The sequence below is a fragment of the Nilaparvata lugens genome, chromosome 10 (assembly GCF_014356525.2).
Source record: "Nilaparvata lugens isolate BPH chromosome 10, ASM1435652v1, whole genome shotgun sequence".
Lineage (NCBI taxonomy): Eukaryota > Metazoa > Arthropoda > Insecta > Hemiptera > Delphacidae > Nilaparvata > Nilaparvata lugens.
In genome coordinates, this window is record NC_052513.1 from 35,233,876 (window position 1) to 35,257,376 (window position 23,501).

The following is a 23,501-nucleotide window of genomic DNA, read 5'->3' on the forward strand; positions in this document are numbered from 1 at the left end:
AGGGAGGGAAATTATGGTATGAAGATAACATAAAAGTTCGGAAAGTGTGTTTGAGAGAGGAGGAAGTGTGTATGAGAGAGGAAAAAGAGAAAAAAGTGGAAAAGAAAAAATTTGTAGAATGTGAAAATTTGTTGGAAAGGAATGGAACAGGATATAGGGGATGAAGAGGAAAATGGGAAAGAAGGATAGATTGATCCTGAAGTTGATAGGAATCACATTCAGAAATCCAGAAGGTGGAATATCAATGGTGAATGAAATGTAAAAAAAAAGAAATCGAAAAATATTTATTTATTTTTTATATTAACAAATGAGGAAAAACTGAGGTAAATAAACAAATGAGGTAAATAAACTTGTGGAAAAAGGAGAGAAAAATGTAAGTCAGAAAATGTAATGGGCTAGAAGAATAATGGAGGAGAATGGGTGAAAATATTAAGAAATCAAGATTTTTATAACAAATAAGTTTATCTTTCAATATTTAGATAGGGAATCAATGAGAATCGATTGGATTGATTCCAATTATATGTATGGAGATTTTAAAAGATGCTGGCACTAATTTGCAATAAATGGCAACATAATCAATTGCCAATAATCATTGATGAAAGAATGAGGGTAAAGCTGCGTTTACACCAAAGTTATTAACAACATTTTTATTTCTCCGTCCTTATAGATTCTATTAGATTGAACATAACTTATCATACACATGATGAATATATCAATATATGATGAATATATGTTCGACAAGTTCCGTTCCATCTAATATAATCTATAAGGTTTAAGCTATTAACATTTTGTTTATAACTTTGGTGTAAATGCAGCTTCAAAGAGTGTAGAAGTAAGAAGTCAAACATGAAAAATATTATCTGCTTAAGAGAAAAAGGATAGTGGGAACAGAAGGAAGATTAGATTAGATTAGATTGGATTAGAGGGAGAAGCATAATAAGCAAAAAAGAAGAGGGAGAAGCATAATAGAGAATATACTACAACATGAAATGAGGGTGATATCTATTCAGATATCTATCCAGAGAGTGAAACCAGGAAAAACTTCTATACAACTGAACTTCTATATTCAAATCAAATCAAATCAAATTTATTTGCCATAATATCGAAAATACAAATCAAAATAGACAATACAAAGTTTTACACATTAATATAAACAATTTCTATAAGTACATAAAAATAAACTTTGATAATAAAACTTATTATATAGGCGCTGCCTGCAAAACCTCTAAGGTTTGTGTGCTGGCAGCGAGTATCAATAACAAAATACACCACTAACAAATTTATTGAAGTGAAAAAGAAAAAAGAAATGAACTTGGACCTAATTATTTAAAAAAAGTTGTTAAAAGTACTTCATATGTGTATAAAATGAGCTATGTTTATCGATTTGATCCAGTCTGCTATTTTTTTTATATTAGTTTTTGTTGTCTTAAGAAATTAATTAGGTTCGATGGTATTAAATTGATCAACCTATTGCTTATATATGTGAATTGTCTCCGGCATACAGCAAGGTTAGTTCTGTTAATTTGGAAATTGGATTGCATTCGAAAATATTATAAGTTCTGATTTGTGGTGTGAATAGGTTTCTGTTTTTAATTATATAAAGTATAATATTTTCCACATAAAGTTGTTTAACTGTTAAGACTGGCAATTCTGTAAAAATAAGATGTGTGGGGTATCGTCTGGGTCGACCAAGGGCAGCTTTTATTATATGTCTCTGAATCAAGGAAATTTTGTTGAAATGTGTGTCCAATGCTCCACCCCAAACCCTAATCCCATACTGAAATACAGACTGAGCATAAGCGAAATATATTAATCTCAAAATAGATAAGTCTCCCAGACCGTTCAATCTGTAAAACTTGTGGATAATATGTTTCAATTTTGACAAGTCTTATTTATGTGCGTATTCCATTTTAGTTGAGAATCTAATATCACACCCAAGTACTTGGTCTCTCTCACTCTCTCTAATGATTGACATGCACAGTCTCCACCTCCCTCCTGTAAGCCTTCACTATGGTTATAATGATAGGCGCAGCAGTCTGAGTGAATTTTTATTCCGTTACGGAATATGTCTGCAGGTATGGACCTTTCAGATGGTGAGAAAATCATGAAAACACTTTTTCTTATATTTAAAGTTAGAGTGTGGTGATCTAGCCACATCTTAACTTGGGCCAGACCAGATTCTGCCAAACTCCTGACCTCTCGCCAGTTAGATGCTGTAAATGTTAGGGCTGTATCATCAGCAAAGGAGATTGCATGACAACCATTCATTTGGATCCTCAAAAGATCATTAATATAGATCAAAAATAAAATCGGCGAGATTACTGTCCCCTGTGGAAGGCCATATTCTGACAGTGTAACTTTACTAGAACCAAGAGTCTGGATTCTTTTACTCAAATAGCTTTTAAATAGCTTCAACACTGGTCCACGGAAACCTATTCTCTCTAATTTGTTCAGAAGGGTATTGTGTGGAATGGTATCATAGGCCTTAGCAAAGTCCAGATACACTGACAATGTTTTTTTATTATTCTGGAAATTATCGGTCACTATTCTAACCAGTTCAGTCATAGCGTCTTCAGTGGATTTACCCTCCTGGAAACCGTACTGATTACCAGCTATAATTGATATTTTTCCAGATATTTTATAATTCGTACTTTAATTATTTTCTCGAATATTTTAGATAGGTTACTAATAAGACTTATGGGACGGTAGTTCTCAGGAGCTTTTTTGGCACCTGATTTATACAGAGGGATTATTTTTGCAATTTTGAAATGAGATGGAAAATGGCCTAATTCAAAACATTTGTTGAATATTATCGACAAGGGCTTCGCTATGTATTCTGATATATTTTTTAAGCATATATTTCCTAGTCCATCCACCCCAGGAGAAGAATTAGTTTTTAAATCTTTAATAGTAAGCAATACCTCATCAGAGCTCGTTGGGTACATAAAAAATGAATTTGGAGTGTTAGTCGCATCACAATGTGAATTCTGTGAATGTACCAACTGCAATGTATCCCCAGTATCAATCCTCTCCGCATAAGTTCTTCCTACCTCAGAGAAATATTTATTCAGCGTTTCCGGGTCGATGTCAGGTGGTTTATACACACGTTTTCTGTCTAAAATTTCCTCAATACATTCCCATGTCTTCTTACTATTACCTTTGGAAAGCGATATTTTATTTCTATAATAATCGAATTTAGTTTGTTTTTTAAGTTTATTTAATGTATTTCTGTATGTTTTGTATTTATTCCGCAGTTGTTGATTGAACGGTTGACTATTTAATTTTTTATGCATTTTGTCTCTTTCCCTAATAGATCTAATAAGTCCTGGAGTGATCCAGTTTTTTAGAGGTCTATTCCTGTTTTTAATTTTTATTTGATCAGTGGAAGATTTTATGTAGCTAACTAGTTTACTGTAAAAATTATCAACTTTATCATATTAAAAGTTTGTTTCATTCTATGGCGAAATGAAAAATATCAGGAGGAAGTAAAGAATGGCATGAGCTCAATGCTTATGACGAGGGAAGAACAGTGATATCCATACACGGATTAAAAAAAATAATTAATTGAATAGAAAAACTGAAACTGGGAATAAATGACAGAATACCCAAGGAAGAAAGATTGGATGGGAATACAATTTAGCTTTTAGTGTACAGACGGGAGTGGAAGAGTTTCTAGTGTATAACACAGAATGCCGATACATACTGTTATTATTGCCTGCAATATTACATGGTCATAGCCCATGCTGCTCATAGCCCAGTAGTCAAAACGATACAAAATTGCAATACATTTTTAGCGACTGGAAAATTCCAACTGAATTAATTTCCAATACGCTTTTCCGGCTTTCAGTTATGATTGCAAATTCCGATTCATTTACGTTGTCATGCACAGATTTATTGGGAATATTCCATCGAAATCTTCTTTATAGTTGTTTACAATCATAGTTGTGCTATTTCTGAAAGCTGGAATCACGCATAGGCCCGGTTGCACAAAAGCAGGTGAAATTTTAACCGTGATTAATTACATGAGAATCAATCAGAGAAGCCGTCTTTTGAACAACGCTTTCTCTGATTGGTTCTCGTGAAATTAATCACGATTGAAATTTAACCGGCTTTCGTGCAACCGGGCCATAGTGGTTTTTCAAAGAGGAGAAATACATATAGAAATTGAATTGATTGAAATAATAACAGGACCATACATTAAAAAAATGTGTGAGAATTCTGAGAATGCTGATAAAAAAGTTAATTTTGATTAAAATTAATCAGATTATGTATTGGAAAATGAAATAAACACTGCTATCTGGATCCGTGCTATCTCCAGTTATTTGGTATTTAGCTCAGTTGATTTGGGTCTCACATCCAAAACACATATGAAAGTCATGTGAGTCAAGTTCAGAACAAAATGCTCTCCTAAGTTCATGAAAGAGAATATCTCCAATTAAAATCAGTTTACTCTCGCAGAAAGGAATTTATTTTGATAAGAGAACGTTCATTTTTAAATACGAGACTAATTTCCAATCAAAGTGATCTTAATCATGGTGATTATAAAAGATTTTGTTCTCTAGCTCTGCAAAGAACCGTGTTATCAACAATAAAATAGCTTGAAGAGGCAAAGTCTTGTTTTTTTTAGACAAGACAAATTCTTATTTGAATTGGACCCGATTTTCCAAAGGTAAACCAGTTGCAATAATTATTTTACCATTCTAATTAATTCTTATTTGGCTAAAGTGCACGTCCAGTGCCAACATACCTGTCATCAAATTTTCGCTTGGGATCAATTTAGTATGTTATTTTGAGCACAAAATCACAAAAATTAAACGGCGCTCACTATTTTTTTTAAAAATAGACTAAGTTCAAAGTAGCAGAGCTTGACATGCATTTAACCTATAAGTAGCAACCATAAGTAGCTAAGGTTAAGAAAAGCTGTAGGTTAGGAAAAGCTTTATGTTAGGAAAGCTTAGGTTAGGAAAAGCTTTATGTTAGGAAAGCTTAGGTTAGGAAAAGCTTTGGGTTAGGAAAATCTCAGATTAGGAATATCATAATTTGATGATTTCAATAATCAAAATGGCTGCTACTCATACGTTAAATGCATGTAAAATTGTGCTACTTTGAACTTAGTTTATTTAAAAAACAATAGTAAGCGCCGTTTAATTTTTGTGCTCAAAATAAGATACTAAATCGATCCCAACCAAAAATTTGATAATAGGTATGTTGGCACTGGACGTGCACTTACACCCTTATTTTTATCTTCTTGTGTTTTCTTAGTAAACCGTCAAATTAATCTTATCACGTAGCTGTTTTCCTTGTTGTTTTTTCAACTATTGATAGGTCGATACAGAACTTATAGATGTACCGATCTCTTTGTAATGGTGATAGAAGTATTCATTTCATTCCATGATCTATAAAATTAGGAAGGGATTGGGGCCTTCCTAATTTTATAGATCATGGAATGAAATGAATACTTTTATCACCATTACAAACTTGCTATGTTACTGTTGACAGACGAACGAATATGTTGTCGTTGTTATTGCTGGTGGTTTTGGGTGTGGCGGTTGTGAAGGGTGCTACCGAGAGATTCGACTACTGTGCATTCTACCCGTTCCACACGTTGTGTCTGTACAGAGAGCGCGACCCGCTTCAAGACTGTCTGGGCCACGAGTTCAACGATGGCAAGGACCACTATTTGCCTGAGGGCAGGCTCACCAAAGAACAAAAGTCGGAAATCATGAGGGCACACAACGTGTTGAGAGAGAAGGTGGCAAAAGGCCATCTCTACAGGTAGGCATCTATATAAGAATCTATTTAAAAAAGACTGATCGAACAAAATGAATCGATTAAACAAGAAAAATGCATTTCTGATGGTTCAAATTTGGTAGAAAACTAAGGGCCTATTTCCGAGCTCGGGATTCAGCTAATTTCTAGACTTTGAACAGCTGGAGTCAGAAAAATTGGCTTTCCGAAACGGAACTGCTTCGTAGTCGTAGTCATAGTCAAAGTCACGTTCAAATCAAATTTCGAAAGACTAGAAAATTGAACACAAACTAAAATAAGGAGACATTAGTGTGAAGATTCAGCTACTTTGAACTATTCAGGAATGTGCTATTTTGTCAAGGAGAAATGTTTCCAATTATAGAAATGAGGAAATAAAGATTTATTTTGCTGCAAATATTTACTGCGACTACGCCCCGTTTTGGAAAGCCAACTTTCTGACTCCAGCTGTTTAAAGTCTAGAGCTTACCTAAATCCCGAGCTCGGAAACAGGCCCTAATTGAATCAATGTTGATAACCTTACACATGTACCGCCGTGAAGCTGGCCCCACCATATCGAGCCCAAAATTTGAAACATATGCCAATATTTAGGGCTTTTTTTGGGCTTCCAGAATATCCAAGTTTCAATTTTTGGGCTCAACCGGAAATGGGGTTTATAAGGGTTTATACATTGGCGGGCCAGCTTCACGGTTAGCCCGCGACCATCACCTATCTTGAAGTTGAAGGTGTCATTTGATAGAGTGAATTTTGGGCTTCCATTCTATACCATTCAATTCAAATTTTCAAATTAATTGGATTGATTCAATTTTTAATTTGAATAAATTATTGATTATTAATTTTCAATTGGATTATCAAGTTAAAAATAAATTAAAGTTGTTATTGATAACAAAATTATACAGACAAACATTTTATGGATTTCAGCCATCATTTTACCCATAATCAACCACTTTTCATATTCAATGGTAACTGTAGGAAAAATTTGATGTGAAATACGTGCGCAAAGTTCCTCTGCTGCACTCAAGAAACCATTCCGCCCTCGCCTACGGCTCGTGCGTAAACGTTTCTTTCGGTGCAGCAAACTGTCACTTTGCGCACTAGTTGCACAAATAACTAATTTTATTCCAACTGCTTTTTCTGCTTTTTAAACCAGCCGAACTAGACTAAACACTGCTGCTATTTATCTCCTGTTTTATTGAACTCAATCACTACCTCCGTAAGCAAAGCCGTAGTGCATTCGTCTGACGTCAGCATAGGTAGGGCTCAGGTAGGGCACCAATAAAAACATGAATAAAAATTCGTTGACTTCAGCTGATCAGTTGATCTATATCAACTTGTGTTTTTATTGGTGTAGAACCCCTATCTGTGCTGACGTCACACGAATGCACTACGGCTTTGTTTACGGAGGTAGTGACTCAATGTGTAATTGGAACGTACCAGTTCTAAATTCCTTGTCAATAAGCCCTTCCAGTCAATGAAAAAAACGATATTTCGGAAATGAAAATCGATTTTCAATTTTAATCATAACACAAAAAATCAATCTTGAAAAACAGATTTCTGAAGAAATCGATTTTTTTTGAACCAATCGATTTAAAAGGATCTACTTTTTGAAGAAATTGATTCCGATTTGGCATTCTTTTGTACAGAGAAGCGAACCCGGCTTTGTATCTGCCCATGGCGAGCAACATGTATGAGCTGGTATGGGACGACGAATTGGAGGAAGCTGCGCAGGCGCATGCCGATCGCTGTCAGAATGTCTTGTTCGACGTCAATAGAGATGTCGAACGCTTCTTGGTCAGTAATAAAAATAATCTATATAGATAAAAATCAAGCCTCAAATTTCTACATTCAATAACATTTTTATGTGTGCACCGAATTTGATGATTTTTTTAGTTGTGTTCGTTATGTTCAGGACCAGGTTTTTGGCCTATCAAATGAATAATCCGACTTCAGGACTGTTTCATCCTATGGTCCTTCAAAGTTTACTTGTAATCCTTATGGCAGAAGATTTGTAAGCTGTGGCCTGTTTTATAAAAGTTACAAGTCCTGTAATACAGGAGCAGCTGATTTTATCGGCTATATTTAGCATGTAATTGGAATGGTGATTCTCCTGTATTACTTGACTTGTAAGTTTTATGAAACAGGCCCCTGGCCACACATAGAAATAAAAATCAGCTGTTATAATCATTGCATCATCCAACAGCCGTCGGTAGATAGTAGACAAGAGTATGTGTTGCTCCATAACCGCCATGTATCTTATTCTAAACGCCCCGACTAAGAACAAAATGACTGTTCTGTGTGTAACCATCCAGCAGTGCGGCCTCAGGTTAAAGACTTACATGCTCTAAAGACATTTCTTTGTTTCAAATCATTGAGCTGTCTTCGGTGTTTAGAATTAATTGATTTTTATTAAATTATTCATTATGCAGTTGGAAAATTATTTAAATAAAATGCCATATCGCGCCTCCTCAGGTGTGCATCCAGCTAAAGTTTGTTATGAGATGCATTAACTATTTGGCGGTACGAAGTTCGCCGAGCCATCTACTGTAGTTAATGAATAAATGTGTTCAGAATTTCCATCTAGCTGTTGTCAATATTTGCAGTAGCAGAAGTCTTCGGGGTGATTTACAGCATTTAATTTGGATTTACGATCAATAATAATAATTAATAAATAATGTGTTATTGCAGTAAGAGGAGAGAACATCAAATTGCTTACAGTTATGCATTTCTAGCATTATTATTTGGATAGGGCTACTTTTGAAAGTTCTATTATACAGAACTACTACAGTGAAATCCACGTTATAATGATAGTGAAGGAAGATTGCAGCGTTGCCAATACTCTTCTTTGTATCCCCTATCTATAGAGGTACTGGTATATCAACTGTGCATTCTTCTTTAAAATAGTTAGTTCCATTTTATTCGTCTAGATACAATAATAAATTTTCATAATTGAGATTGAGCATTCTGCTGATTAATGATATTTCCACATTTATAAGAAACAATCTGAAATCTATAAGTTTTCAGTTTGTCAGGTTTTCAGTTTTTCAAGTTTTCAGTTTGTCAAGTTTCCAATTAGACCCTTGCGAAGCACGGTTTACCTCCTATAGTGAGGTCCACGTTATAATGACAGTATTTGATCAACTTTGGTTCTGCTATCCTTGTCTATCATTCAACAAAGCCGGTGGTACTATCCTTTTCTAGGTCCACAAACATGGCAATTATGTTTTTGACAGTGTAGAAATATAATTAATTAATGAAGAGAATCGGCATCGCTATTCTTCTATCTTTATCCACTGCCATTATAACGTGGACCTCACTATAGTCATAGTTGATTCCGATCGAATGTTTAAGGAAACAGTTGATCTAGTACTAAAATAATAATTTATACCTTATTCCGGATCACTTTCTCACTGACTCTGAGGCCTAGTTACATAAAATCCTATTGAATTTCAACCGTGATTAATAGGGTAATAAGAATAATACGGAGGGAAAAATAAGATAACCTTGTGTTATTCCTCTCCCAAATTTAGATAATGTTACACATAGTTCGAAATAGGTAGAGTCTTTTAATTGTTCACTTTATAGAATTTTCATTCCTGAATTATTTTTACAGAGTAGATTTTTAAATTTAAATGCTTCAAAACCAAACATAGAAGAAATATATCACATTATTAATACTAATTTCATTCCTTAATTATTTTTACAAAGTATATTTTAAAATTTAGATGCTTCAAAACCAAACAAAGATATATCACATTATTATCACTAAATTGAATAATTTGATTACAGGTGGGCCAGAACATCTACCACTCATGCTACACCAACAGAACGTGGGGAGACTTCAAGGCAGCGGAAGTGATTGACGTGTGGGCGGAGACACGCTACAGCATGACCAAGGAGCGCTTCTATGGATACTCTCCGCGTCTAGGGGGCAAACACATGCGACTCTACACGTTCGCTCAAATGATCTGGGGACCCATGGACTTCATAGGCTGTGCCCGGGCGGTCTTCAAGGGCATGAAGATGGTGCCCGAGATCAAAGAACAGGTGGAGGTGTACATCAGTCAGGTTGTGTGCAACTATGGTCCCTCCGGCATGGAAATGAGGCAACCAATCTACGATGTGGGGGAGAATTTGGCTGGCTGCTGCAAGCATAAGAGCCTGCACTATCCTGCCATGTGTTATCCTTGTGAAAGACCATCTAGACCTATAAACGTATGACCCTGACATGGTAGTACGTCACTTTTAACCTATTATTTTACCTGGTTATAATTTGTATTGATAGAGGCATAATATTGCAATGAAGTTCTTGTCATTCTGTTGATGTTTAACACAGTTAATAAAAGTCAATTTTCCAAGTAAACAATTTTTTTTCAAGGTTATTTACGTATAACATTCTGAAATTCTATCTTATATAAACGATTTGAGTTTTTTAACAGGGACTTATCCGTGTCAACTCAAAGAGAGTGTTATAATAACCATAGTTGAAGGAGGAGAAACGAAATAATTGAATAATTACAGGCCCATAGCTTTATTATCTGTCTTTTCAAAAATTTCAGAAAAAAGTCAAGAACAGGTTACAGAATTATCTTAAATCTAATAAATTTTATAGCAACAATCAATTTGGGTTCAGGGCTGGGTTTAAAACGGAAGATGCTATGAAAATGGTGATTTCTAAATTGTATACTGGTGTGAACGGGGGTAAAAAAGTCGCAGGTTTATTCCTTGACATCAGGAAAGCTTTCGACTGTGTCAATCATAGAAAGTTACTGAGAAAACTGTATGATGCTGGCGTAAAAGGGGTGTATGTAATAGCTGGTTTGAGAGCTTTCTGTCGGGATGTTCTCAGCGAGTTAATGTGGGGGGTTCCTTGAGTAATTCATCTATCATAAAAAATTACGTGCCTCAAGGGTCAGCTCTATCAAGTGAACTTTTTCTTGTTTATATCAATGACCTTTGCAATGGTAACTTCAAAGGCACTCTCACTTCTTATGCCGATGATACTGCTCTATGCTACACCACAGATTCAGAACCATAACTAGAAACATATATATATATTCTTGAAGACCTAAAACCAATCAATATTTGGCTCCGTTACAACTATTTACAAATAAATATTGATAAATCAAAAATACTCAGGGTTAGTCTGCGGCCACAACCAATTCCACTCTGTCTACCATTTCATAGCCCAGATTGTGATAATAGAGATAACTGTGACTGCAAACTGACCACTGAAGCAAAATCCCTTAAATACTTAGGATTAACATTGGACTCGCAATTGAACTGAAACGAAGATATACAGAATCTAAAAAAAACAATTAGTAATAGCATGCAGGAATTCTACTTTTTGAGAAATCTTTGTCCTGACCACGTTTTAACCATGTTGTATCATGCACTTGTAGAGAGCAGGCTACAGTATGGCATTGCAATGTGGGGAGGGGCTTACATAACAACACTCAATCCCTTAGTAGTGGGCCAAAAATTCATAATGAGAGTGTTAAGTAGGAAACCAGCTCAACATCATTCCCTCATTCTATTTAGAGATAGAAATATCTCACCATTTAGGTATTCATACTTTCCCAAAGTGCTAGAACTATTTTACAAAGAAAGCGGCCAAGATCTCAATGAATTCATCTATGAAGTACGTCACCCAATGCTATGTACAGGAGGGTACTTTTTATTCCGCCTCGTCCAAGAAAGAAATTCAGGAAATTCTTCCTATATGTCGCTCCTCGTATTTTTAATCTTTTGCCTAGTGAAATAAAGGATGCATTATGCTTGAAAAGATTCAGACACTTGACCAAGAGTTGGCTATTGGAAAGGAATGAAGTGGATATATTGTTTCAAGAAATTTTATTTCAGTAGATTAATTTATCAATTTTATTATGTATGTATGGCATTTCAACATGCTCAAATTACCAGATTGCATCATTCAAGCTTCAAGAGTTTAATTCAGCTAAATTTATTTCTTATATTCCATTGCTTTATCTAATTACAGTTTTATTTAGCATTCTCTCTCATTATTGTTCAAATTTTAACTTGATAGTTTCTAGTACTGGATGTGATCATATTTACTATCCATATTGGTGGCATTATATTTATAATTTATAAGCCGTTAATTGAAAATGCTTCCTCTGATTGGAAAAAATGTCTGAGAATGATGATAAAAGAGTTAATTTTGATTAAAATTGATCAGATTATCTATTGGAAAATAAAATAAACACAGCTATCTGAATCAGTGCTATATTCAGTTTTTTTATCTTCAGCTCAGTTGATTTGATCCAAAACACACATGGAAGTCATGTGAGTCAAGTTAAGAACAAAATGCTCTATTAAGTTCAAAAAAGAGAATATTTCCAATAAAAAATAGTTTACTCTTGTAAAAAGTGATAATTTATTTTAATAAGGGAGCGTTGATTTTTGAATTGGAGACTAATTTCCAATCAAAGTGATCTTTATTATGATGATGATAAACAATTTTGTTTTAAAGCACTGAAAAGAATCATTGTGTTGTCAACCAAAAAATATAAGGCAAATAAGAGGCAAAAGGTTGTTTTTTAGACAAGGCAGATTCTTGTTTGAATTGAACTCGATTTTCCGAAGGTAAACTAGTTGCAATAATAAAAAAAAAATTTTTTAATTTATCAATTGATTAATCTGATAAATATTCAAAATTGATGTAGTGCATACATTATTTGGACTCAAAATAGTGTGTGAATTGAGTTGTCATTTACATAACCTCTAGACCGTGTATTCCAAATTGAGGTTAAAAGCAGTTTTGGGCGAATGCCTGTTGTTTTTACCTGAATTGTATCTATTGTCTATGAATAAATGGATAATTATTTTTCTTTAATATATTTTTACATACTCTTGTGTTTTCTAATTAAACAGTTGAAGTGATCTTATTATATGTAGCAAGGCTTTATCATTTGAATAAACACTTGGCCATCAATCTTCAATCACTATCACGAAAATTCCCAGTAGCCTACTCTTTTCACATTTAAATTAATTAGGGCGTAATTAGAGGTGTGTGGAAAGTTTTGAACAAAGTGAGGTTAGTAAAACAAAATTTTTCTTAATTTGTGAATTTGAGTGGCCACTATTTAATTTTTGTTATTTTCTCATTAAAATAACATACTAAATCGATCGCAACCAAAAATTTGATGACAGGTATTTCAGCACTGGACTTAGACTTTAGACAAGTAAACGAATACGTGGTCGTTGGTATTGCTTAAATGGCTTTTGATGTACCGGTAAAAACAATTATTGATCATTGGCATTACAATTACCACAATCATCACGAATACTTGAAAAACAGAGAACTTCTATAGTTTTTACTATTTTTAAGTGTACTTGATAGTTTTTGAAGAGTTGATACTAGTTGTTTTGCGATGAAATAAAGGAAATGTACTTGATAACTTCTATTGTGTCTCAATAGTTTAAGTAACCCTGGAAAGAAAAATGAGTATCACTATCCAAAGAAGATATCAAAAGAAAACACCCCATGCTTTAGGTCCTTTATGTTCCAAATTTCACTGTCCATAGTCCAATTAGTACATCAATCGATAGTTTTCTTTGTGAGGTCCACGTTATAATGGCTGTGCTTAATTAGAAATTACTGGTATTGCTATCCTTGTCTATCATTCAACAAAGCGGTCAGCACTATCTCTCTCTCGCTTTGCTCTGTTGCAATATCGGCTTTTAACAATGTACAATTCATAAATTAACAAAATATTCCATTCAATTATTAAGTAATTGAAAAATATAATTTATTGCCTATTGAAATCTCTATAAATGATAATTTTAAACGAGAATGAACAGTTAATATTATTACATTAATAAACCTGTATAAGTTACTGTCAAGAAGGCATTGACAAGAGAGTGAGGATCGGCAACGTTGTTATTTTATCTTTCTCCAGTGCCATTTCACGTTATAATGGCATTATAATGACTACATTATAACTCACTATAGTAGATTCTTCCGTGAAGCTATGTGACGTCACTGATAGTCTTTCAAACTGAATCTGAATACTGTGCCGTTCTCACACTCTCACCCCTACAACACATCAGTAATAATAGACACTATGATGAGGCTTAAATTAACAAAAAAATTGGCTTGAGATTTGTAACAAAAACGACCTATATCATTTGATATCTTCTTATGTTATCTTCTCTTCATGGTATCACAAATATTATAAAATGTTATTTTACTTCAAGTGTTCGCCTCATTCGCACTATTTTTATCGAAACTATGGAGAGAAACAGTTTTGGATTTATCCTGTTGATTCCCTTCAAATTATTAATTTTATAGATTATGGAATGAAAAAAAAACTTTTATCACCATTAAAAACTTGCTTTGTTACTGTTGACAGACGAACGAATATGTTGTCGTTGTTATTGCTGGTGGTTTTGGGTGTGGCGGCTGTGAAGGGTTCTACCGAGAGATTCGACTACTGTGCATTCTACCCGTTCCACACGTTGTGTCTGTACAAAGAGCGCGACCCGCTTCAAGACTGTCTGGGCCACGAATTCAACGATGGCAAGGACCACTATTTGCCCGAGGGCAGGCTCACCAAAGAACAAAAGTCCGAAATCAAGAGGGCACACAACGTGTTGAGAGAGAAGGTGGCAAAAGGCCATCTCTACAGGTAGGCATCTATATAAGAAGAAATTCGAGAAAATGTGATTATCCGATAATTATTGCAAATTGTTGGCAACTGTTGATTCTATTAAATCATTCACTATGAAGAGATATCAGACCTCGTATGTCTCCAGCGTTATTGTCCTGTCAACAGCTGGCTTAGATCTTTGTTTATAAGTAGACTTGAGAACGGCAAGGAAAGTTGTGTGATTGCGCCACACCAGATTTTTTGGATAGTAGTTCTCATCGAATTTCCATCAAGCTGTTAACCCTGTTGTCAATGTCTGCAGTAGCAGAGGTCTTCGGGGTGATTTGCAGCATTTATTTGGGATTTTCGGTAAATAATAATCATATATTAATTAGTATTTGGATAAATGCATTCTCTTTTTGATTCCATCTGTAAGTAAATATTATTGTATGTAATATTTGTATTACAAAATTGGAATTTGTTGTTAATTCGATGACAGTTATTTCTGTGATCTCTGCTCGTATCTACACACTGAACTCAATAAAAATTGGAGGTCAGATTTGTTGAGCAGTGTTCTGTTCAGATCTACTTGGAGAAGAAAACATTATTTTTTGCTGGTTCATCAATTCAAATTTATCAGTACATTTCCCATATTCTATTAGTGCCCAATATGTTTCAACTCATGAGAGTCATTTCCATAATTATAGAGCAGCCCTCAGGAGTGAAGAACAGAGAATATACAGCTTATTAACGTGCTTTAAGGGGAGTCTAGAAAGGGAATTTAGAGCTGGCACGTTATTGTGGCACGTGAGCTCAAATAACTGGAATGAATTGGCTTATACATGTAGGAGACAGGAAATTCATGAATGACGCATCATCACGTCTGAACTACTGAACTGATTAACTTTAAATTCTGCATATAGATTATTGATTAACCGAGGATGGTTAATCAGGTCTTTTTTAAATTCTTCAAGATTTCACTACGTCAAGTTTTCAATTAGACCCCTGTGGAGCATTTGTAGACCTATATCAAGTGCAAAAATCTATAATAAGTGGCTTATAGACGGGGAATGTAGAGTTGGCACGTTACTTGTCACACGTGATTTATTACTGGATATTTTGATTTTATTTCTACTGTTTTCTTTTTCTGCTCCAATTAAAACTAGCAAAACTGGACTATAGTCCGAGTGATATTACTTTTAACATGAAGAGGGGGAACCAGTTTCTCCTTCCTCAGTTTGTAGCATGGACAGAGTAGTGGGGAGGAGTAAGCATTCTGCGCACAATTGGATACTGATACATGTAGTGGGAGTGATTAGTGAAGGAAAGAGTATCGGACCTCTCTGTTTTCGAGTGAGAGCCGTGTTGAAAGTAATATCTCACGGACTATAAACTGAATTTATTATTATTAAACGAGAACCCCAAGAAGACTAAATGCAGAATATTGCAGAATTTTATTTTATTCAAATAGTTTTTTCTGCTAAACTAGCCGAACTAGACTAAACACAGCTGCCTCAATCACTATCATCTCCTGGTTTTATTGAACTCAATGTGCTGGTTCTACATTCCTTGTCAATAAGCCCTTCCAGTCAATGAAAACAACTATAATTTGGAAATTAAAATCGATTTTCAATTTCAATCATAACACAAAAAATCGATCTTGAAAAACAGATTTCTGAAGATATCGATTTTTGAATGAATCGATTTAAAAAAATCTACTTTTTGTAAAAATTGATTTCGATTTGGCATCTCTTTGTACAGACAAGCGAACCCGGCCATGTATCTGCCCAAGGCGAGCAACATGTATGAGCTGGTATGGGACGACGAATTGGAGAAAGCTGCGCAGGCGCATGCCGATCGCTGTCAGAATGTCTTGTTCGACGTCAATCGAGATGTCGAACGCTTCATGGTCAGTGATAAATAATTAATGAATTAATGTGTTCAGAATTTCCATCTAGCTGTAAACCCTGTTGTCAATATTAGAAGTAGCAGAAGTCTTCGGGGTGACTTACAGCATTTAATTTGGATTTTCGTTCAATAATACTAATTAATAATGTGTTATTGCAGTAACAGGAGAGAACATCAAATTATTGCTTACAGTGATGCATTTCTAGCATTTATTTGGATAGGGCTACTTTTGAAAGTTCTATTATACAGAACTACTACAGAGAAGTCCACGTTATAATGATAGTGAAGGAAGATTGATTGATTGATTGATTGAGTACTTTATTTATGTAGATTACAATATATACTGGCTTATACAATTATATACAATAGCTTACAATACAGATAAATTAAAGATGAATTTAGATAATATAGACTAAGAGAATAATTATTGAACTGTATATGATATGAAAAAGCAATTTGTAATATAATAACTATAGATAATAATTATATTGTTATGCATCTACATAAATTGGCGGAGCTTTGGACATATCAATGTCCATTCTTCGGAAAGAATATTAAAAATATCCTCCCCACTAACTCTCTACCAAAAGAGAGGAGATAGGAGAACAGCGTTGCCAATACTCTTCTTCGTAGCCTCTATCCATAGAGGATATAGCTGATACCGGTATATCAACTGTTCATTCTTGTTTAAAATAGTCAGCCCGGTTGCACAACAGCTGGTTAAATTTTAACCGTGATTAATTCCACGAGAACCAATCAGAGAAGGCGTTTTTGAAAAGATGGCTTCGACGTCAATCGAGATGTCGAACGCTTCATGTTTAAGTTCACTTTATTCGTCAAGGTACAATAATAAATTTTCCTACAGTTAGCCGAAAAAGTGATAATTCCCGCATCATTTATAGTACGAAATAGTTATTTGTATATCTAGAGTGAAAAGTGCTGTTTTTTCTCCCTGAGGGAAAAGTTTGAAGCCCGAGGCGAAGCCAAGGGCAACAATTTTCCTGAGGGAGAAAAAACATTTTTCACTCGTGATATACACAACATTTTTCCTCCACCTACATTTTTATAAAAACTGCTAATAAAATAATTTTTAAAAACGTATGTGACCAAACAATGTGTTACAACATAATCTAAAAAGTAAACACAAACAGCTGGCTTGTAATCACAGTTCTCCTCCGACAGCACTATCTGTCGGCTAAAGTTGTAACAACAATGACAGCCAAAACTATAGCTATGATGAAGTTCCCGTTTCAAATTTGATTAGTTAATAAGTAATATTCGTTGGCTGATATTTTGAATAACATGGAATAAAAGAAAAAATATATACATTTTTTTTAGTATAGTGATATGAAGTTTGTAATAATAATTTCAGCATACAAACATACATTTTTTTATATCGATCAAATGTCTGGTTGAGGTATTGAATTTAGTTGGTTTAATGAATACTCTATATGCTTCCTCATCTAAGCTTAGACCTTCTGACCTATTCCAAATGTACGTTTTTAAAATAGAGATGCTTCCCATGTTATTTAAATGGAGTCACTTTTATTCCCTAGGGAGTTTTTCTGTTTTTTAGTACCGAGAGCGAAAAAGTGGCACTTTAGTATCATGTTTCAGGGAGTAAAGTAAGTACTTTTGACAGTAGGTGGAGGAAAAATACCTTATTCCCACACCCAGTGCGGGAATGTAGATTTGACACTCCAAATTTGCAACATAACACAAAATAGTTAACACGCTTTATGACGGTAGAGTGCGGCAAAGTAAAAGAAATGTTGGTAAACCTGAATATGTAGCTGGCTGAAAATTTTTGTAAAACAGCTGATTATTACCGAGAGATATTGGATAATGAACAGTAAATAAACAAGAAGTTTTGATAGTATATTCAATATCAGTATTTTATTTCTATTCAAGTTATCATGACCGATTTTTTATGTGTGAGATGCCTATATTTTTAACTGGAATACATTGGGAACATTTATCGACCATTTTTATGATCAAGGAATCAAGTATGTTTATATCTTTATTAACTTTTGTGGTTAGGTTACTCATGTCATGTTAGTGATACTAAAGCTGTGATTGTTATATTTTCAAAACAATAATGTATCCATTAGGTTTGAAACATAAATATTTACACTTCAAAAAAGTTATTCAGTTCTTCAACTCCCAGAAAAATCTCTACTCACATTTTCGTAGAACAACTATAATGAATGCCGTTGATGAATTAGAAACAGAATAGGCTACAGAATAGATGTTATTGAATACCGTAAACAAAAACACTGGATTTACAATATACTGTTTACTCAACAGTGACTTGAATGATTGGAGTTCAGCATTTCAGGTACATGTAATGTCTATATAATATAATTTTATCACGTTTTAAATAATGCAGTTTAACCTTAATTATACGTTTCATGCGGCTACTTGTCGCTTGGCCAGAGAAGCACAAAGGCCAAATTTACACGTTTACTAATGTATTTACAAGAAAAAACAAGCTGAAACTATATTTTTACACTAATTGTGTATAATATAGCATTCAGACTCAAACTTGAGGATATTTGGAACTGGAATAAATAGTACACATCAAAATTTTATAGAATGGTCAGGTTAGACTTAAGTCTGTCCTGAGGGCTGATCACTAGCCTAATCCTTAATCAGTCCTGGGCATATTAGCTTATTTATTTATTCACATTAATAGAAAAATTAAAACATAAGCTTACAGCTTTGATCGCATAGACAAATTAATCAATAAAACAAATTAATGGGTACCGTATAAGTATAATCAAAGTTTTGCTGCAAAACTTTTGTGTTTTCGGATAAGAGAATATTAAACTGTTAGTCACGGGTGAAGTATAACGTTTGTGAGGCTCATTGATGGCTCAAAAACATATCCAGACAAGTGATATGGCCATTTCCACACTTGCTGATGCCTTCTTGTAGATGAAGTATTATTATAATTGAATCTCATATAACTTTATAATATTCATTCTATTGTCATTTAGACTGAATTTGGAACAATTCTGTTGTGGAATGGTTGCAATATTTATTATGAGCATTAAAAATACTAAAGATTTACACAAACAAACATTTTATTTGGTATAGGACATGTTCACCATCTATTACTGACTTTTCACATTCTATGGTAACTGTAGGAAAAATTTAATGTGCAATACATGCGACCATCACGAAACCATCATTCCACACTCGCCTACGGCTCATGCGTAAACGTTTCTTTTGGTGCAGCAAAGTGGCACTTTGCACACTAGTTGCACAAATAACTATTTCATAATTGAGAATAAGCATTTTGTTAATTAATGATATTTCTACATTGTTAAGAAACTATCTGAAATCTATAGGTTTTCAGTTTGCCAAGTTGTTAATTAGACCCTTGCGGAGCACGGGTTACCTGCTAGTCACAGTTGATTCCAATCGAATGTTTGAGGAAAAAGTTGATCTATGTAATTATTAAAATAATATACATTTTTCTGGATCACTTTCTCACAGATTCTAAGGCCAGGTTACACAAAAACCTATTAAATTTTAACCATGATTAATTTCACAAGAACCAATCAGAGAAGGCCTTCTTGATAAGACGGTTTCTCTGATTGGTTCTCGTGAAACTAATCACGGTTAAAATTCAACCGGCTTTTGTGCAACCGACACTGAGATTAGAAGAAAAACTAAACTTGATATAGAAAACTGGACTCACAGTAACTTTTTCTTCCATATCGACGTATGAGGATCGAGATTTCGGCTCAGACTATATACTGATTGCAATGCCATTACTTTGGATAATATATTTGTTAGAAGTGGACTCATTTTGCTCATACTTTTTTCTCTTTCTTTGCCTGTCTTCTTCTCTCATTCTTCTCTTATTAATTTTAGGGTTGTGTGGCAGAGAGGACCAGGAGTTCTAACTCCGCCCTAATAGAGGCAAATAATCAATCAATTCTTTCCACTTCTGCTCTCCTTCACTCTTCTTTCTTTACCTTTTATACCCTTTACCAGCCTATCACATGGGAAACCATAGTAGGCTAGGTTTTTCCTCATTTCTTTCCTTTCAGCACACCTTGTATTTTTTTAGAAATTTTAAATTTGATTGTGTTTTTCTTCATTCTGTGTATCATTGAATATGAAGATGTGTTGAGTTGGAAAAAATATTATTGATTTACTCTTTGTTGATTCAAGTACATCATCAAAAATGATAGGGAGAGAGGAAAATAAGGTAACCATGTGTTATTCCTCTACCAAATAAAGATAAGGTTACACATAGTCTGAAATAAGGTAACCATGTGTTATTCCTCTACCAAATAAAGATAAGGTTACATATAGTCTGAAATAGAGTGTGTATATATCCTGTTTTAGATTCTGAAAAGTTCATCCCTGTGGATTCTTCAAAAGCAAGGGTGATTAGAAAGAAATAGAATAATATGAGAAAATAGGTTAAGTCTTGTTGTTGTTCACAAAATTTTCATTCCTTAATTATTTTTACAAAGTAGATTCTTAAATTTAGATGCTTCAAAACCAAACATAGAAGAAATATATCACTAAATTGAATAATTTGATTAAAGGTGGGCCAGAACATCTACCACTCATGTTACACCAACAAAACGTGGGGAGACTTCAAGGCAGCGGAAGTGATTGACGTGTGGGCGGAGACACGCTACAGCATGACCAAGGAGCGCTTCTACGGATTCTCTCCGCGTCTAGGGGGCAAACACATGCGACTCTACACGTTCGCTCAGATGATCTGGGGACCCATGGACTACATAGGCTGTGCCCGGGCGGTCTTCAAGGGCATGAAGATGGTGCCCGAGATCAAAGAACAGGTGGAGGTGTACATCAGTCAGGTTGTGTGCAACTATGGTCCCTCCGGCATGGAAATGAGGCAACCAATCTACAATGTGGGGAAGAATTTGGCTGGCTGCTGCAAGCATAAGAGCCTGCACTATCCTGCCATGTGTTATCCTTGCGAAAGACCATCTAGGCCTTCAACCCTACCTCCCTGACGTCACTTTTGACCTTTTATTCACCAGGTTATAATTGTATTTACAGTGGCATTAGATTGGAATGACATTTCTTGGCATTCTTTTACCGTTCAACACAGTTTATAAATGTCAATTTTCCAAGTAGACAATAATATTATTTTCAAGGGTATTTTCGTATAACATTGAAATGAATTTTTTGGAATTCTGTTAACGTATACACAGTTTATAATAGACTGTACATCACTTTTGACCTATTATTTACCAGGTTATAATTCGTATTGACAGTGGCATAATATTGGAATGAAGTTCATGACATTCTGTTAAAGTTTAACACAGTTTATAAAAGTCAATTTTCCAAGTAAACAATTATTTTCGTATAATATTAAAATGGAGTTATTGAAATTCTGTTAACGTAAACACAGTTTATAATAGACTGTACATCACTTTTGACCTACTATTTACCAGGTTATAATTGTATTTACAGTGGAATTGGATTGGAATGAAGTTTCTTGACATTCTTTTAAAGTTTAACACAGTTTATAAAAGTCGATTTTCCAAGTAAACAATTATTTTCGAGGTTATTTTCGTATAATATTAGAATGGAGTTATTGGAATTCTGTTAACGTAAACACAGTTTATAATAGACTGTACATCACTTTTGACCTATTACTTACCAGGTTATAATTCGTATTGACAGTGGCATAATATTGGAATGAAGTTCTTGACATTCTGTTAACATTCAACTCAGTGTTCAAAAGAGTAACTTTTCCGAGTAAACAATTATTTTCAAGGTTATATTCGTATAATATTAAAATGAAGTTTTTGACATCCTGTTAACGTTTTACACAGTTAATAAAAGTCAATTTTCCAAGTAAACAATTATTTCCAATGGTATTTAAGTATAACATTGAAATAAAGTTTTTGGAATTCTGTTAATGTTCAACTCAGTTTATGAGATATATCTCAAATTTGCCACTAATTCAACTTTCCGTTATTTGTGTTTATTATCTAAAATTTTAAACAAATTCCAATCAATATTTCCATTAAAAAGCCAGAAACGTCGTCTATCACCTATTATTATTGTGCAATTAGCAATTGGGAGGTACCGGGTTCGATTCCCGGGCTGGCAACTAATTTTTGGATAGTAGTTCTCATCGAATTTCCATCTAGCTGTTAACCCTGTTGTCAATGTCTGCAGTAGCAGAAGTCTTCGAGGTGATTTACAGCGTTTATTTGGGATTTTCGTTATATAATAATTCTATTATCATTGTTTTGGCGGGGTGAGAGTGTAAGAGCAGCACAGTAACCCAATAAGAAAGACCACCAGCATTACATAGCTTCACGAGAAAGAACTATTAAGACTTGAATGAAAAAGACTAAGAAATTGTCAAAAAACCCCTGATTTATTAGTTTTTTGACAATCTCTTAGTCTTTTCCATTCAATATGAATAATTACCACAATATCAACTTCTCAACTACACAAAAAGTGAAACTATTAAGACCATTGGCTCAAGTTAACAGTGAAAATTTGGATCATGGAAGCCCAGTGAAATGAGATGCTATATTTTTTCTATGATTATATTATCCCTCAAGCAATTATCTATTTGATAAAAATACAATAAATTCAGATTCTTCAGATGATTTAAAGAAATCCATCTGTCCCCATTTGAATGTAGAACTGGATAATTTTTGGGAGACTCGAAAAAACATGTTTGTACATTGATACGAGAGCCAGAAGGATAGCAGAAAGGGGTCCAACAACATTAAAAATAACAAAATGTAGATGAGAATAGTGGAAGAGAAAGGAGAAAGAAGAAAAAGAAAAAGAAAGATAAAAAGGTTAGCCAGAGTTATGGATAAGAACATTATAGGCTCGCTGATGGGTGCAGGTCATGCACGTTATCTTAATTCAGTTGAGAATACACGGTGGCTTCCAGAGAGGAAGAGGAGGAGAGGGACATAGAGAGGAGAAAAAGAGAAGATTGATAAAGAAGAGGGGACAGAATGGAAGGCTGGAAAGTAGCGTTGCTCACTGACGCGATTAAGGGCTAGAGGGTTAATCACAATTTTAATTCTTCACCCTCCTGTTTTTTGAGGTCGGCTGTTTATCAGTTTCTCCTCCTACTCCTCCTCCAACACCCCCCACCCCAATTTCCTTCCTCCTCTTCTTCTAAAGTCTGTTGATAGCCCGTGGTTTACAGTCGACCAGCCCTTAACCATTTGCGGTTTCACTGAC

At 34.4% G+C, this 23,501-nt stretch overlaps 2 protein-coding genes across 2 annotated transcripts; both read left to right on the forward strand.

The window, feature by feature from the left end:
- The first annotated feature begins 4,336 nt into the window (after positions 1–4,336).
- LOC111057164 (venom allergen 5) lies at positions 4,337–10,167 on the forward strand. Its single transcript, XM_022344607.2, has 4 exons — positions 4,337–4,669; positions 5,500–5,775; positions 7,410–7,557; positions 9,553–10,167. Exons 2-4 carry the CDS (start codon positions 5,510–5,512, stop codon positions 9,982–9,984), a joined length of 846 nt encoding a protein of 281 aa, XP_022200299.2. The 5' UTR covers positions 4,337–4,669; positions 5,500–5,509; the 3' UTR covers positions 9,985–10,167.
- Positions 10,168–12,051: 1,884 nt separating this feature from the next.
- LOC111057163 (venom allergen 5-like) lies at positions 12,052–21,800 on the forward strand. Its single transcript, XM_039436720.1, has 4 exons — positions 12,052–12,366; positions 14,136–14,411; positions 16,134–16,281; positions 20,849–21,800. Exons 2-4 carry the CDS (start codon positions 14,146–14,148, stop codon positions 21,284–21,286), a joined length of 852 nt encoding a protein of 283 aa, XP_039292654.1. The 5' UTR covers positions 12,052–12,366; positions 14,136–14,145; the 3' UTR covers positions 21,287–21,800.
- Positions 21,801–23,501: the final 1,701 nt, after the last annotated feature.